Raw genomic sequence first — 16,646 nt, 5'->3', positions numbered from 1 at the left:
AGAATCCACAGAGGACCGATCCGGCTGGTTGCTTGTGGCACTATATATAATTGGCAAGTGGTTATTATGGTTATTAGTTCCAATATGTATGATATGATATGTATTCATAATTTTACATACGTATCGGCCATTTATAAAATATTTGCAGTGGCTGTCCTGGTTTTGATGACTCACATCTTCCGCCTTTAATCTTATAAAACCAATATGCCTTATGACCTCGAAAAGAATGACCATGTTATTCTCATACTCAATCTCATCCATAAAATTAAAGTATGAATGAACATTTCGGCTTACCGCTCTAAGATGGTCACTAATGCTGCATAAGTTGAAGGATTGTAATCTACGGAGTCTAGGACCGGCACCTTTTCATCCCTAGGATGAATGATGAAGCAGATCCAGTGGTCCCTACATGAATCAAATTTGTGATGCATGTGTATCGAAATTATTCATTTGATGTATGCAAACTCACACTTACCTAAAGTTCTACGGGCCATTACGGATTCCTTGTGTTGATACTGAAGCATTGCGTGTCCTAGGTAGACAACGTATGTGGCTTCAAAGTTCTTTCTTATTTTCTCTATATGTTGCTGAGCTTCTTGAGGTGTCAGCCCCTTTCATTCATCGTTATCCACACCCACTTTGAATGTGTTCTCATTCTCACATATTTTCATTGGGTTCAGATACCCAACTCTTTTACTGGCATTGGACTGTGGATCTAGACCATAACAGATCTCTTGCTGATCATATTGCATTCTACAAGACACACATGCATGTTAAATATTAAGAAATTGATAGAACTAACTAATGACAACACATGTATGTGTTAGTATGAGTGACACCTATAATGCAAACACCGTTACGAGCTGTACGTCGAGTCTCTGAAGATTCATCATCAACCACATGTCCTCGAAGGTAACAACGGCCGTTTGATGGCCACTAACAAAAGCTATTGGTGGTATAGACACGTTGAATGTGTTGATGCCAACAGCAGAAGCTCTCATGTACCAGTCATGCAACCTTTTTATACCAGCTGGGACCTTTTTCAGTTTATTCCAAGTGAGTAGAGGTTTGCCCGGTACATACGTATTAGGCATATTTGGGTAATCCTCTCATGTTGGCTTCCTGATATTTACGGTAATTATCGCAGGCTTTTGCGCTGACTTCTCGTGCTCAGCCAAGTCAATGGTCATCAGAAGCATGTTAGCTCATAAGTTTGGCATCCTCTGGGTTAGCAAACAAACACCTCAATTGATCGACTACAGGAAGGTACAACATCACCAAAACAGAAATCTTTTTTTATGCATAGTAGTCTACTTCTTTTTCTTTGCTGCTAGGTTCTAAACTCTGTTGGTTGTTCTTTTGGGTCTTCTTTCGCTTCTTTCCGGAGACAGCACACTCTTCCTCTCTATAGTCTTTATTTGTCTTGTACCTACTTGCACCATACTTTAGACAACTCTCCAAGTCCTTATAATCATCACCGTGATATAGAATACAATGATTTCTACACGCGTGGATCTTCTCGACACCCATAGTGAGCGGACTGATTAGCTTTTTTGCATAGTACATATTAGCAAGCACTTTATTCTCCTTTAGAAGCATATCAGCGATAATACTCGAGAAGGCATCGAAGCCAACACCAGACAGACCATATATAGCTTTCAATACCAACAAAAACTTTAGTACAGACCGTAGCGTCGTGAACTCTTTGGTATAACCCTTAGACTCATTGTATAGAGGCTCTTCTACAGCCTTCATTAGGTCCTTCATACCTTTCATTAACAACATATCAGGATCCGTATGACGATGCAACATTGTCTCTAAGAATTCTACATCTTCCACATCCGTAATATTTGACACAACATATTCACTATGGGGAAAAGATTGTTGTGTCTCATGTACGAACGGAAATCTGTTAGCAATCACATCTAGATTATCGGCGTCGATGTTCTCAGGGTTTCCAGTTATGTAAGGCGCAGAGCTACTCTCACCATGCTTTGTCTAAATCAAGTATTCCTTCATAAAACATTGATATACTAGATGATTCGTTCAGTGTCATCAAATACAACAATATTTTTGCAGTGTATGCATGGAAGGTAGATGTGCTTCGTCTTTGTTCTCCAAGCGTGGTTCTTAGCAACGTCAATAAATCTATGGACCTCGGGTATATATGATGGATCTAGTCTTCATAAATTATACATCCATAATGACATCTCTATCATTACCTAAATTAATATAATAAATTAATTATAATCAATGCAAAACAAGTATGATCATCCAGAGATATTTATTATATAATCTTTTGATCACCAACCTCCTTTGAAGAAATCAAGATAAAAACCTCTCACTTGTATATTTTCCAATTTGAAGACCTCAAGCAATGTTCGCTAAAAGGTAGAAGAATGATATTAACACAAAATCTTTTTTTTCATATTTTTCATTAAATAAACACTAAATCTATTTTATAAATAAATACATAGTGGATAATTAAATATTGGATAATTATATTAAATTGAGAAATGAAAACACAAACTATATAATTCTAAAAACATACAAATTTAAAAATGTAGATAAAAACTACATTTAAAAATGTAGATAGAAAGTATAAAATTAAAAATTTAACAAAGATAACAACTATTTCTCTCTCCACATAAATACACAAGAACACATAATTCATGGAAATACCTATATTAATCTTGGATAAAATAAAGTGAGAAGCAAAAATGGAAAGGGAGAGAGAAGAGACATCATCTAACCATCTTAAGCAACATCATTTGAGCAAATAAAGATATTAACCTAGCTACTCTTCTCTTTAACACATGGTGAAACCCTAAATCCAAAAAGTGGCTCAAATTGAGCTACAATGAACAAAAAGAGGCAAGAGAGACATAAATTAATCTTTTTAGCAAACTCCTTCCAAGAAATGAAGATCAAAACCTCTCTCCTTGTATTTAGTGAAAACTAGACCTCCAAAATAGCCTTCTATGGAAGGTGGCTGCGAGAAACAGCTCTGCTCGGGGAGGAAGAAGGGTATTTATAACAGAGATTTCACTGGCAGCTGACTTAAACAACCGCCTGTAGAAACTCATTTACGCTGGCAGTTGATTTCTGATTTCCACTGGCGGTTCAGTTAAGCCGACTGCCTTGACTTAACATAACCGCCAGTGTAATTGCCTGATTTCCACTGACGGTTCATTTAAGCCGACCGCCAATGTAAATCAATTTTCACAAGCGGTTCACTTAACTGAAACACCAGTGAAAATGTCTGATTTTCACTTGTGGCACCTTTAATAATTGGTTTATATAGGCGGTTTTATGAGTCGGGCCGGACGTTTTCTTTGCACTGGCGCGCGGTAACGAAAACCGTCTGTACAATGACACAATCACCGTCGTTGAGCTTTTTTTACTAGTGGTTTGGACTTAGAAACATGTTTTCTTATGGCACTTGGTTGTAATATTTTGGAGCCAAATAGTTTGGACATGGAAACATGTTGATCGTACTAAGGCCAGTCTTAGTGGGGGTTTCACCAGAATGTCATGCACATTTATTAGAGCGCCATGTCAGCAAAACTGCACTTTTTGCATGAAACGAAGAGGAGAGAGAAGGAAGGAGTTTCACCAAACTCCACGGGCGTTGTTTCCCACGCGGTGAAACGAGATGAAATCCCCACTGAGGGCCAGATCGTTTCACCATCTTACATGTGATCCAATTATTTTGCAGCAATTAAATGCTTTGCTTAGCCTTGGAAACAACAAAGTGAAATGCTTCATTGCTGGGGTTATTTCATAGATGGTTTCATTTCAATCTTGATGACGTGTTAGTATGTGAAACCGTGCAGTGACACTGTCCGTTGAGACTGGCCTAATATACTTGTGGCGTCCAATAAATATTTATTAATTATTGCATGTCAAATTCACGTAACACATGAAGAATTCCAGTACTCTCAATTTCTTACATAATACAAACCATAAGACCAGTCTCAATGCATATTTGATGAGAGTGTCATGCACATTAAATAGAGTGTCACATAAGCAAAATTGCTGATTTGGCAATATTATTAAATGATGGAGTTTTTATCAAATGAGAGAGGAGTTTCATCCCCATAAAATTTATGTGGCTCGGTTACCTAGTTTATAGTCTTGGTAACAGTGCCATGAAACTATAGTGTATCGTACAAATGTTAACATACTTCCACGTTGTGAGGGCATATATCGTACAAATGTTAACATACTTCCACGTTGTGAGGGCATATAACCTTAAAGTTAAATTTTACTTTACCTTATGGACAATTCCAGCAAAATCATCCATTTCAGATATCACTTCACAGACAGCTTGCCAAATGATTTTAAATCACTCAGAATCAGGGAGCACAATTGGGATCCTCATTAATATACTCCAATAGCACAGTTGATGTTCTCATCGACTGTTTGATCGGTGTATGTTTGTGAGGATTTGAGATCTTCAGTTATAGATTCTTGTATGAGTTTCACCGGACTCTTAAGACTGGTGCTACTTCTTTTAGGCCTTGTTTACTTTTATTTTTTTTTCAAAATAGACACTATAGTACTTTTGTTTGTATTTGACAAATATTATCTAATCATAGACTAACTAAGCTTAAAAGATTTGTCTCGTAAATTATAGATGAACTGTGTAATTAATTTTTATTTTCGTCTATATTTATTACTTCATGTAAGCGTCTAAAGATTCGATATGACGAAGAATCTGAAAAATTTTGTAAATTTTTTTAAACTAAACAAAGCCCTAATGTCAACCCGAACACCAGGAGTAGCGTCGCCACTTCCCTATTCTCATCCAGCTGAAAAACAGAAGCATGAATGAATAACAGAGAGAACCGTACCCAATAAAGGGGTGTTTAATTAGTTCCGTAAAATACAAAATATTAATTATTTTAGAGTGATGAAATGTAAAATATTAATTTTTTAGATCATGTTTAGTTCTGTTCAAAATACAAAAAAATATTATCCTCGTAAAACCTCCTGAGACTTTTTTGGATTTTTTTTTTGTCTTTTAAGGTCAAAATTCAAAATAAAGAATAGTCACTTTTCTAAAAATTTTTTTTGTATAGTACTCCCTCCGTCCACAATAATCCCATCTGTACGGTGCCAGTGATGTCAGCCCTACTTTTTAGGGGTAAAATTGTAATTTCGCATGTACAGTATCTTTCACATTTGAATTTTATATGTGAAGTTAATTGTGGACGGAAGGAGTATTTAGTTCTATTTTGTAAAATAATGAATTAAAATCTTTTTTTTTGGAAAAAGAAACAAACACCCTCTAAATGAAGTTTCTCGAATATATACAACAATATGGTGTGGTGGGCCCCATGATGTGTACGTGGAGGAGCTCCAAGAGCCTGGCTGCGTGTTCAACATGCAGGAGGAACATCGCCGCGCAGAACGAACATCGCCGCCGAGTAGCGGAAACCAGGCGGCCTCCCCCGACGTCAGGCCACGCCCCACCAGCGCCGCCTCCGCCGCCGCCGCAGCCGTAAGGGATCATGCATCCCGACCACGCCCCAGCGCCGCCTCCGCCTCCGCCGCCGTGCCGTAAGGGATCATCCCGGCTGGCCGGCCGGCGAACCAACCAACTCCCGGCTGCTAGCTTTTACTTCCCTCGCGATCTCCAACTGACACGTACACCAAATATGATGCAGTACGTGGAGCTTCAGGCTGCTTTATTATATATAAAATGGATGCTTTGCTCCCTGACTGGTGGGGCAATATATAATTAAGCCGCTGGTGCAAAGATACCGTTACCACGTATAATTATTCTTTTTTTATTTTTAAAGAACAAGGAGGAGTCTAGAGCCCCGACTCTACGGCCTTGTTTAGTTCGCAAAAATTTACAAAATTCTCCGTTAAATTGAATCTTTGGTCGCATTCATAGAGCATTAAATATACATAAAAATAAAAATTAATTGTACAATTTATCTGTAATTTGTGAGATAAATCTTTTGAGCCTAGTTACTCTATGATTAGACAATGTTTGTCAAATAAAAACGAAAGTGCTACAGTAGTCAAAAACTAAAAATTTTGCGAACTAAACAAGGCCACATATTAATTAAAATAAAGGAAAAGCATTTAATTAGTACAATAAAAGTTTTAAGGAACAAAGAAGATAAGAAAGAAAATTACAGAGGCGCTAGCATTCATGACACAATTGTTCATGAAACACATGCCTTTGCATCTATGCTGTTAAAAAAGAACGCAAGGGCGAAAACTCGTCCCGAACTGTAGGACGTTTTGACTTTTCTAAATATAAATAGCTTTTACTGTGCACTTAAATATACATTGTAGTATTTGATAGCATCATTTCTGTTCAACGCATTTTCTTTGTCAATTCCACACATGCAAATAGGAAAACCAATATATATTACTTTATCAGCTCCAGTTGTATTTTCTTATCAGACTTTACGAATGCTAGTAGTAGCAGTGAACTGCAACCCTTATCTCATGAAGTTGAACTGCATTTTCTTATCAATTGAACTGCTATCTGATGAACTGCATTTTTTTTACTGAAGATGGACTTAAAATACTAGTAGTTTAAGAACTGACAGTACTACTAGCAGTAGCAGTGATCTTATTTTGCTTAAACACTACCAGTAGATGGCTCCACGGTTCGGTTTTGACACATACACTGAAGCTGCCCTAAGAGTATGCTGTCTTCTCTGCCAGTTATGAGTACCAGCGAACCAGAAGATCAAGATGAGACGAGTTGCTACCATCATGACTCATTACCCATTGTTGTCATCATGACTAGTTAACTATGTAGTACTAGTATGTTACTCTATATCTGTGCGACCTGTTGCTATCGTCTTGTTCACTAGTTATATCTGAAAACTAGTGTATCTGTTCTCTGAAATGGTACCTAGTGTGAGTCTGAATGTGAATATGAATCAAAGTCTGAACTCCTGCTTTTAGTCTGTGGCGCAGAGACACCACTTCTATTTCCTATCTCCGGCAAAAAAAAAATGTCGCATGACTTGGCTACATGCAACACCATGGTATGCAAAAATCTATTTATAATTGATATTAGTTATATGCAAAACATTAGATAGCTTGTATACAATAAAATAGACCATGGGTTATATGTCATATCTTTTTACTTTTTACTTGTCTGTACGATGAATTCAAGAGATATACAGATCACCCCCATGGCTCACGGTTCGAGAGGTCACTGTAGTGGCTACCTGGTCGCTGGCGGATGTGGTCGTTTTTCTCTTCGAAATGACTATCTGGTCGTTGTGGATGGATGGATTATATTGTTGGTTGCTGAGCTCTCCATAGCGGCTACCTGGTCGTTTGTGGATGTGTGTCGAGCTCTCCGTGGTGGCTACCTGGTCACTCGTGGATGGATGTTGAGTCTGTTGGTGGATGCGTTACCACCATGGCTTCACCCAACCTTGTTGATGACCCTTGCGTGATTGTATTTTTTTTTGTGTGGCATGCTTAGTCGGTTAGGTCCTTCCCCCCCTCCCCCGCCCATGTATTCCTGCTGTTCGTTTCTGTCTTTGAGATTCCGTCGGTAATCCTAAGATTACCTGTGAGTCTATGTATCCGTGTGTCCGACTTTTGTTTGGCTTTTCATCTTAATGAAAAACGGGTAAAAGACCTGATCGCGAAAAAGAGAGGTCATTGTCCACGGAGATCGAAGTGTCGTTGTTGGATGAATCTGTTTGTGGATTTGTTCTTGTTAGCATGTACTTAGGTTCGTGAAATGTAAGACAAGATGACCCAACTTGAATGTGCGGGAACTTTACCAGATTTTTTTTTTGAATTTCACCGGGGGGATTACTCCCACCTGAATATATTCAAAAGGGCCCAAAAAGGCAGATTTACAGAAGTTTTGAAGCGGGGAAAAAAACAAAAACAAAAAAACGCCCAAGCGCTGGGGTTAAGGTGCCACAGATAAACAAGGAAACAAAAACAAGACGCGGAGACTACTAATCAGGACATATGAGCTCTTCGACGATGCCTCCAGGGGGGTGAATCACGCCGTAACGTAATCATCGTCAAGCAAGCCGGGGCTTGGCAAGGATTTCTCCCGAGCCATGTGAAGTAGTTGCAAGGCTCTTCAGAGACGCCTTCAAGAAGGAGAATCTCGTCCCTGGCTCAGAAAATTTGAGCTGAGCTTTCGCCCAGAGCCGTTGCCAAAGCCTTCGAAGACCCACCCGCGACTGAGGTGGTAGCCGGCCGCCGGCACACCATGCGGAGCCTTTCGGACGCGCCCGCGATGGTGGTAGGTGCGCACCGGCAAACGTCGACCGCCTCCGCTCAACGCGGAGCCATTCCGGACTCGCCCGCGATGAGGGGAGGCGCGCAAGAGCGTTCTCGCCTGAACAGAGGTGTCGGCCGCCGCCACACCGCGCGGAGCCGCGCCCGGACTCGCCCGCGGCGGTGGGAGGCGCGCGCCCGGACTCGCCCGCGGCGGTGGGAGGCGCGCGCCAACAAGGATCCCCAAACGTGCCGATCGCCGCCACACCGCGCGGAGCCACACCAGGACTCGCCCGCGACGGAGGGAGGCGCGCACCGGCAAGCCAGCATCCAGACGAGGGGGGAGCCGGTCGCCGCCACATCCCACAGAGCCATTGCCGGACTCGCCCGTGAGATGGGAGGCGCGCACCGGCACCACCAGCACGCTAACACCCAAGCAGTTGCCGAAGTCGACGCCGTTGCGTAGAAAACGCCGCCGGCCATCTTCTCTGTCGACGCAGCGCGCGTGGAATCGGAGCCTACACCGCGGGAGCAGGCGGCCCTCGTCGCCGTCCGCGAACTTCGCGATGCAGATCGCGCACTCGGCCGCCGCGGCCGCCGGCCCGGCGCCGCCGCCGCCACCGGACGAGGAGGAGGAAGAAGAGTGGACGAAGACGGGCAGCGCGGTGATGGCCAGCTCCACCCCGCGCCGGTCCCTGGCCTTGGGCGACGCCGGCGGCGACGAGGCCACCGAAGACGCGTCGTCCTCGCCGTCGCCGCGGGAGCGCGAGCGCGAGAAGAAGCGGCAGAAGTAGACGAGGAAGACGTTAAGCGCGACGAGGCACGCCGTGAGCAGCCGCCCGTGTGCCTCCCAGTGGATTCCGCCGGGCGGGACACCGCCGGCCAGCTCCCTGGCGACGAGGACCCGGATCCAAGGAGGGGGCGTCGGATCCGGCCCAAGGGGCCCCGGATCTGAAGCCTAAGCGCGCCGCGGCCAACCAAGGTCGGAGGAAGAGGAGGAGGGGAGGGAAGGTGAAGAGAGAAAGGAAAAGCTGCTATGGGGTGGCCTTTTTTGGGCTCCAAAGCTGGCCGCCGCCGCGAGCCGGCGGCAGCGGCGGCCCGGGGTGCTCGCCGGCCGACGGGGGTGGAGACGGAGGTGGGGAGTCGCCCCCGTGTCGCCCTGTACGGAGAGCGACGCGGGGGGGGGGGGGGGGGGGCTTTCTGCCTGATTTGGCTCCCATCTTACCAGATTTCTGATAGTGGCACATGCATTCTATGAAATGTAAGAGAGAGGAGATTTTTTTATAACAGAGAGGGGAGCTAATGCTAGGTTTGTATACTCTAAATACTAGGAGCACATGGTATTGCTGAAGATTGATTTCTGTCAGAAACAGCTAGGAAGTTGTGGATTATTACTTCTATCAAAAAGAATACGCGTCTTGTTTTTTGGTCGTTCAATTCCAAATTTAATTAGATTTATAAAAAAAATAGAGTAATACGTGCGTAAAATTTTCATCAACCAAACAATAGTAACATAACACACGACACGACCATTTTTTTTTTTTAAAAAAGAGATACTGCATGATATATAAGTTGAGAGTATTCTCAGCGTATTGTTGCTTTATGAAAGAAACAAAATATTTTCTTTAAAAAAAAGGGGGGCACAGCTCTGCATTCATTCAAACAAAATACTAATACCTGGTTAAGTGTGTTTTTTTTTTCTTATAACGTGCTAATCTAGCAAATCGACTTGTGTTCCACATATATCACAGAAACATGGTTCAACTATGTTCAAAGATTTGCCGTTCAGATCATATCAAACCCAGCAGCAGCCTGTAATCACCGTCCGTCGTCGATGATTCCAGTCATCGCCGGCGACGGAGTGAGAGGCGCGATCGTCTCCCTCTGCGTGCTGAACTCCCCGGTCGTGTCACCGGAGTAGTCGCTGGTAACGTAGCTGGTGTTGCCACCCCTGCGCTGCCACTCAGTGATGTAGCTTGGCTTGGCCACCACCTCGGTCACCTCGACGTCTCCGGTGAGCATCTTCACGACCCGCGACATCGGCGGCCGCTGGTGAGGCGAACCCTGCGTGCAGAGGAGGGCGACACTGATGACTCTGAGCGCCTCTTCGCTGTCGAATTCTTCCATCCTTGCGTCCAAGATGCCAAGTGCTTGGTCCCTTTCGTACAGCTCCCAGGCCTGCAAATCGTAGAATGCTTCAGCGATCAGTGGGTTTACGAGAATGAACTGAGGTGTTTTTCTTGGGCGTAAGGATGTTTGATCAGCTTACATACCCACTCAAAGAGATATATCCTGTCTTCCTCCAAGGAACTGTCAGTGTTTGATCGACCTGCGACGGTCTCCAATGCCACCACTCCGAAGGCAAAAACGTCAGCCTTTTCAGTCAGATGGCCTCTCATGGCATACTCAGGCGCCAGGTAGCCACTTGACAACGGATAGGGAAATTCAATCAATCAGATCAGGATGCAGAGCTGCGTTCATAATAAGGGCAAGGGTGGAATGCACTTACAATGTGCCTGCAATTTTAGTGCTGACGTGAGTCTTCTTTTCATCAAAGAGCTTGGCAAGCCCGAAATCGGAGATCTTGGGTGTGAGGTCGGTGTCAAGTAAAACATTGCTGGCCTTGATGTCCCTATGCACAATGCGCACGCTGGACTCCTCGTGAAGATAGGTTAGGCCTCTTGCAATACCTAGAATGATCTCGAAGCGTGTTCGCCAGTCGAGGCTCAAGCCACTGTCACCTGTACATTCAAAAACAAAACCTTGAGAAATGCTTTTTTTATAACTACAAATGTGGTTAAAGACATGTGGTGATGGGGATGAGTCGAAGTTAGCACACCAAAGAGTGCTCGATCAAGGCTTCCATTCTCATGGTACTCGTAGACCAGCAGGGGGGTGTTACTGTCAATGCAGCAACCATATAGCTTCACAAGATTGCGGTGTTGCACAGCAGAAATTGTGGCCACTTCTGTCACGAACTGGCTTTTCCCCTGATGAGATGTTTGAGAAAGTTGCTTCACAGCTATTATCCTCCCATCAGGTAGCTTACCCTGCAAAAAGAACTTATTATATATATGATTGACCATATAGGTTACTAGAAAGCTGCATTAGTTACCAACTTCTACAAAGAATTATAAGAAAGCTGCATTTGCAAGAGTAAATTGTGAGGGAGTAACCTTATAAACTGGTCCATACCCGCCTTCTCCAAGAATATTTTGAGAACTGAAGTTATCTGTAGCTAACTTTAGTTCAGCATTACTGAAGACGTTTGGTCTTCCGACCATGTTGTAAAGCTCTATTTATTTTGTTCCATTTCAAATGAGAAAGAATCAGAATCAGTCAATTGTAAGATTCGATGTCTAAATTACTGTATAAATGTATTTAAATTTAATACCTTCTTGCCGCTGTGCTACTCTTCTTCTCTTCTGTACCAGCATAAAGATTCCAGCTAAGGCGGCTAGTCCTACAACAGCAGCACCAATTACTATTCCAGCAATTGCCCCTGCTTTGCTTTTCTTTTTGGGAACACCATTTCGCACAGTAGGAGTAAAATCTGAAAAAAGGACGTTTAATTATATTAGCATCCAATAGGATACTTATTTCAAACTATATTCATAGATTGGGTTAGACAGTACTTGGTGTCACACTTAATGCTGAGATCATGGGTCCATAGTACCCTTGGGTTGGAATGCAACAAGTGCCCTTGCCTGCCCAGAAGAGATGGATTTCAAGGAAGTTTTTGGACACAGTTGCATTGTATTTCTTATACACTGCAACATAGGATCTTCCACCAGCCGTCTTCCTTATGTCAAAGTTCTTTTCTTTCAGACCACCCTGTACAAATGTCAAGTAAGATAACAAAGTCTTTTGGCTAGGAAACATCAAAACTCCTGATCTGTGATGCATGGGATACACACCTGGATGTATATGTCAAAAACTCTCCTTCCAGTGCTTTGCCAGGTGGGTGACTCTGGATAAGCAAACTCTGCAAACTGAAGCTCAACAGTGTAATTTCCATTCTCAAGTCCAATGCCATAGTACCGCAGTGATGATGGTGACATCCTTGCTGTTTGGAACAGTTCTGAATCCAGTGCATTCTGAAACTGCTGGGAACTATATATTATGTAACTTCCATTTGGTGCCTCATTAAATTTTCCTACATTGCTAACACCCCATCTTGTTTGACCAGTGACATAATATGATGCAGCTCCAATATTTGTAGGATCGATTTCGTAAAAAGTATTATCTGAGCCCGTCATAGATCTGTTACTTCCACAGTCTACGGCAAAGGAGGAATCTGCAATTAAGAAGTGTAAATATTAACCATATTGCAATCCCTGAGATCATGTCAACTGCTGAAGATGGTAAAGGATGAGAAATATACATTCCGGAGAACCACGGAAACAAGGTATATCTTGCTGGAGACAGTTTAGGCCTGAAGGTAGAATGCTGCACATTTGAACAAAATAAGAAGTTTAACGCTCTCAATTAAAAAAAATCTCAGAAGGCATAACTAAATTTAAAAAGTACCTGTTGTTGCTGATACCAAGAACGAAGTTGTTTGCCACCAAGTTCCTTTTTTGAAAAAAAAATAATAAAAATCAACTTGTCGAACAACAGAGTGATACAGCCTTGAGCATATCTATATTTTTGTCCTTCAAGGAAAATTTTGTACTTTCAACTTACAATTGCAAATTATCCTGGGTAGCCCAGGAAGGGAAGCTACCGGAGAGCTGGTTGTAAGAAAAATCTCTGCAAAAAAATAAAAATTACTACATATGAAATAAATACACAGTTCCATAATTTTAAAAATATAAAATTATGTTAGACAACACTGAAATTTCCTGACATACAAATTGTTTAGTGAAGGGCTTTTAACATCAGGCAGGCTTCCAGAAAGGCTATTATTTCCGAGAAACCTGAAATTTAATAATGTTCATGACAAACAAAACATGCAAGGATCAGCTTAAGAGTTCAGTTGTATTATGAAGATGATCTCTTAAAAGAATCCCTTACAAGAATCCAAGCTTGTCCAAATTCAGTATAGATTCTGGAATTTGGCCTGTGAGATTGTTAAAGCTCAAGTCCCTGTGCCATGAGACAGAAATATTACTTGAAACAATGCTCCTATTGAAATTTTGTGAAAGAAAAGCAATAGCATCAGATATTTGTACAATGGCATATAATGAAGTACTTACAATAAGGTCAATCCCACTAGATTAGAAAAATTTACTGTTGCAAGAGTATCAGATATCCTGCTATTCCTCAATATCCTGTAGAAAGATAACCAATGTCAGTACCATCTACACTGCCAAGATATGAAACTGTACATTTACAGTGAAAAGTGTGTCGCATACAGGACATTCAAAGACGTCAAGTTACTGATAAAGGACAATGAAGAGCTCCCATTTACAATATCACCGATCCGTCTGCACATGAAGATGTCTAACAAATTAGTTTCCGCGGCAAGCTTGACCTTATCAACTATCAAAGGAACAGGGACAACAATGGATGAAGTACTTACAAGCTTGTCAATTTGGTTAGATTGGACAGACTTTTTGGGATTGGGCCTTCAAAAGAATTTCCTTGGAACCTCCTACAAGTTCATAAATTTTTGTTCCTAATAAGCTGGCTGCTAAAAGATTCATTTGTCATTTGAACATAATAAATGTTAAACACGAAGTATCAGAACTTTTTATCAGCTAGTTTGATCTGATAACATGAAAATGTGTTACATTTTTATTAGGAATGAAAAGTGAAAAGAGTTATTGTGCTTATGCATAAGGAAAGAACATATGCAGAAAGTCCTATTGCCCAGTTTCCAAGAAGTCTTGGTTGATAAGAAAAAGGTACTAAGTGATCATGCAAAGCAATTAATAGTAATCTTACAAATCTTCCAACTGAGTCAGGCTCCCAATGAAATCAGGTATTTTTCCTGTGAATTCGTTGTCCGATGCCCAGCTGCATGCACAAGAAAATATATTACACTAAGAGTGTGATATTAGATCAGAAATAACTTGTTGCTTCTGTTTGAGCATACAGGATCTTCAATTTTTTAAGCTTTGAGAATGTTGAAGGGAATGGACCGCTGAAGCCAGAGCTGTCAAAATATCTGCAAAGATAATTGAATAAAATTTTAGTTCTTTCAGAAGTGAAGTTTGGCAATTCAAAAGATGCAAATTACATTTGCTCCAGTTTGGACAAGTTTCCCAGCTCAGAAGGAAGTTCACCGGTAAAATTGTTCAAGCTAATGCCCCTGAAAGAAAGAGTAAGTAGTTCAGACTGTGATACACACATGTATGTGATGCTATTAACAAAAAATAGTCATAGTTTTTTTTTTGTTTTAACAATCCATATGAAACACTTGAAACACCAAAAATACAAGGGGGAAATGATGTTGATGTGCCAATATTTATTATTTGAAGATGTGATTTATTTCACCTACTACTAAACATAGTCCAAGGTCGAGTAGCCATGCAAGGATAGCAAGTTTTATGTAGAACTTTGTAGATAAAGTATACAATAAGCAGAGAACTCTTACAATGAGATAAGATTGGTAAGGTTCCCAAGCTCCTTTGGAAGTGTTCCAGAGAGTGGATTGATAGCCAGAGATCTTGCAATGTTTTCGAAAAAAAATATGGTTAAGACAATCTGGTAGTAAATGAGGCACAATCAAAGTTTGAAATTTAATTCTTACAAGTACTGCATAGGAAATTTTCCCATGAATGATGGCACGGGACCTGTCAAATAATTCTGCTGCAGGTTCCTGAAACATCATCAAAGACACCAAAACAATTAGCCAGATAAAGAATAGCAGTGTTTACTGATTCTTGGCAGGCAAATAGGGCATTACTGTGAATAATTGTTGAGATTGATTTATTCAGGAAAAAATAACTTGAGAATATGTACAAGTCAGTCAGATGCCATACAAGTTATTGAGATAGGTAAGGTTCTGCAGCTCGGCTGGTATCTGACCGACAACATTCAAGGCATACACTTTCCTGCAGAAGCAAATAACATGCCAAAACGAAGGCCTCATAGAGTCATCGGGTGAAATAAAAGGAGTAAAACTAAACTATTCCTTTTATGGGCGCTTTTCTATTCCATACATATGGGAAATATAAATCTTGACACCCTCCTGAGTTAATAAAATCAATAACGCAATAATCAAGCCCCACTCAGGCGTTTCGTCGAGCAGATGGTGATCGACGCAGCGGCGCTCTGGGAGGGAGGGAGAGGGAGATTGGAGGAACCTACAGTTTGGTGATGTGGCAAACGGTGGCGTTGTTGTAGGTGCAGTCGCACTTGATGGCCGGGTTGATGTTTGGGTTGCTGTCGACGTCGGTGGTGTCGACGGCGACGCCGCTGCAGGGCTCGCCGCTGATGTTCCACGCCGCCGACGCCTTCAGCCCCCATCGCCCCAGAATGGTGTTCAGCGCCGCCACTGCACAATTGCACGCCCACGGAAATACATATAATTACATGTAGCATATGCTTTGTGCACTGATGAAAATTTTGCGCCCAAAGAAACTAGTAAAACACATACATGTAGGATTACACACTTGCACATGAAATTTGTGCTGAAGATTGATGTGATTTCTGTAAGAAATCGTGTGCATGCATGATACATACGGAATTACGGATACATACGGCAAGCTGCCAATGGACAGTTGCTGCACGTATATATACGTACCTTCGGCTGGATCAGTCCGTGCTGTTTGCTGCTGGCCTGACGCAGCTGCCACCCATGAGCACGCAAGCAGCAGCCAGAGGAGTCGCCGCCCATGGCTGCCGCCGCCGGAGCTGTGCCTGTACCTGATGCTGGCCGCCGCCATTTCTCTCGCTCGCTCGCTCTGGTTCGTTCTCTGATGAGAAGCGAATGAATGGCCCGGAAATAAATGGTCGTCAACAAGGATCAGCATGCAAATCACCATCATGCGCACGTGGACACAGAGAAGAAATTAAAGATATTAGCGCGGATCGATCGATCAACAAAGGCATTGTTAAGTTCAAAAAAATTTTGCAAAACTTTTCGGATTTCCCGTCACATCAAATCTTTAGACGTATGCATGGAGTATTAAATATAGACGAAAATAAAAACTATTTACACAATTTGGTCGGAATTGACGAGACGAATCTTTTGAGCCTAGGCCTTGTTTAGTTAAAAAAAATTGCAAAATATGAACAGTACCAATTTCGTTTGTATTTGACAAATATTGTCCAATCATGGACTAACTAGACTCAAAAGATTCGTCTCGTCAATTTCGATCAAACTGTGTAATTAGTTTTTATTTTTATCTATATTTAATACTTCATGCACACGTCTAAAGATTCGATGTGACGGAGAATCTGAAAAATTTTGCAAAATTTATAGGAAACTAAACAAGGCCCTAGTTAGTTCATGATTAAATAAT

General features: G+C 41.8%; 1 protein-coding gene across 1 annotated transcript; it reads right to left on the bottom strand.

The window, feature by feature from the left end:
* LOC8071161 (probable LRR receptor-like serine/threonine-protein kinase At1g56130) lies at positions 9,852-16,115 on the bottom strand. Its single transcript, XM_021465779.1, has 24 exons — positions 15,926-16,115; positions 15,490-15,676; positions 15,162-15,233; positions 14,930-14,998; positions 14,774-14,845; positions 14,417-14,488; positions 14,273-14,344; positions 14,122-14,193; positions 13,757-13,828; positions 13,590-13,661; positions 13,431-13,505; positions 13,249-13,320; positions 13,086-13,151; positions 12,919-12,984; positions 12,763-12,807; positions 12,617-12,681; positions 12,150-12,529; positions 11,868-12,066; positions 11,627-11,785; positions 11,409-11,527; positions 11,072-11,282; positions 10,742-10,973; positions 10,506-10,656; positions 9,852-10,410 (listed from the first exon to the last, which is right to left on the bottom strand). Exons 1-24 carry the CDS (start codon positions 16,065-16,067, stop codon positions 10,051-10,053), a joined length of 3,102 nt encoding a protein of 1,033 aa, XP_021321454.1. The 5' UTR covers positions 16,068-16,115; the 3' UTR covers positions 9,852-10,050.

Source organism: Sorghum bicolor, chromosome 7 (genome assembly GCF_000003195.3).
Source record: "Sorghum bicolor cultivar BTx623 chromosome 7, Sorghum_bicolor_NCBIv3, whole genome shotgun sequence".
In the NCBI taxonomy this organism is placed as follows: Eukaryota; Viridiplantae; Streptophyta; class Magnoliopsida; order Poales; family Poaceae; genus Sorghum; species Sorghum bicolor.
This window is presented reverse-complemented; position numbering and strand designations above follow the sequence as displayed.

What these genes read in the sequence shown, in the direction of transcription:
- LOC8071161 (XM_021465779.1), bottom strand. Translation starts at nt 16,067, where the DNA reads ATGGCGGCGGCCAGCATCAGGTACAGGCACAGCTCCGGCGGCGGCAGC. An exon ending in ACCCAGGATAATTTGCAATT is followed by an intron (nt 12,808 to 12,918) that starts GTAAGTTGAAAG and finishes TTTTCAAAAAAG; the next exon opens with GAACTTGGTGGCAAACAACT. An exon ending in TTTCCGTGGTTCTCCGGAAT is followed by an intron (nt 12,530 to 12,616) that starts GTATATTTCTCA and finishes TCTTAATTGCAG; the next exon opens with ATTCCTCCTTTGCCGTAGAC.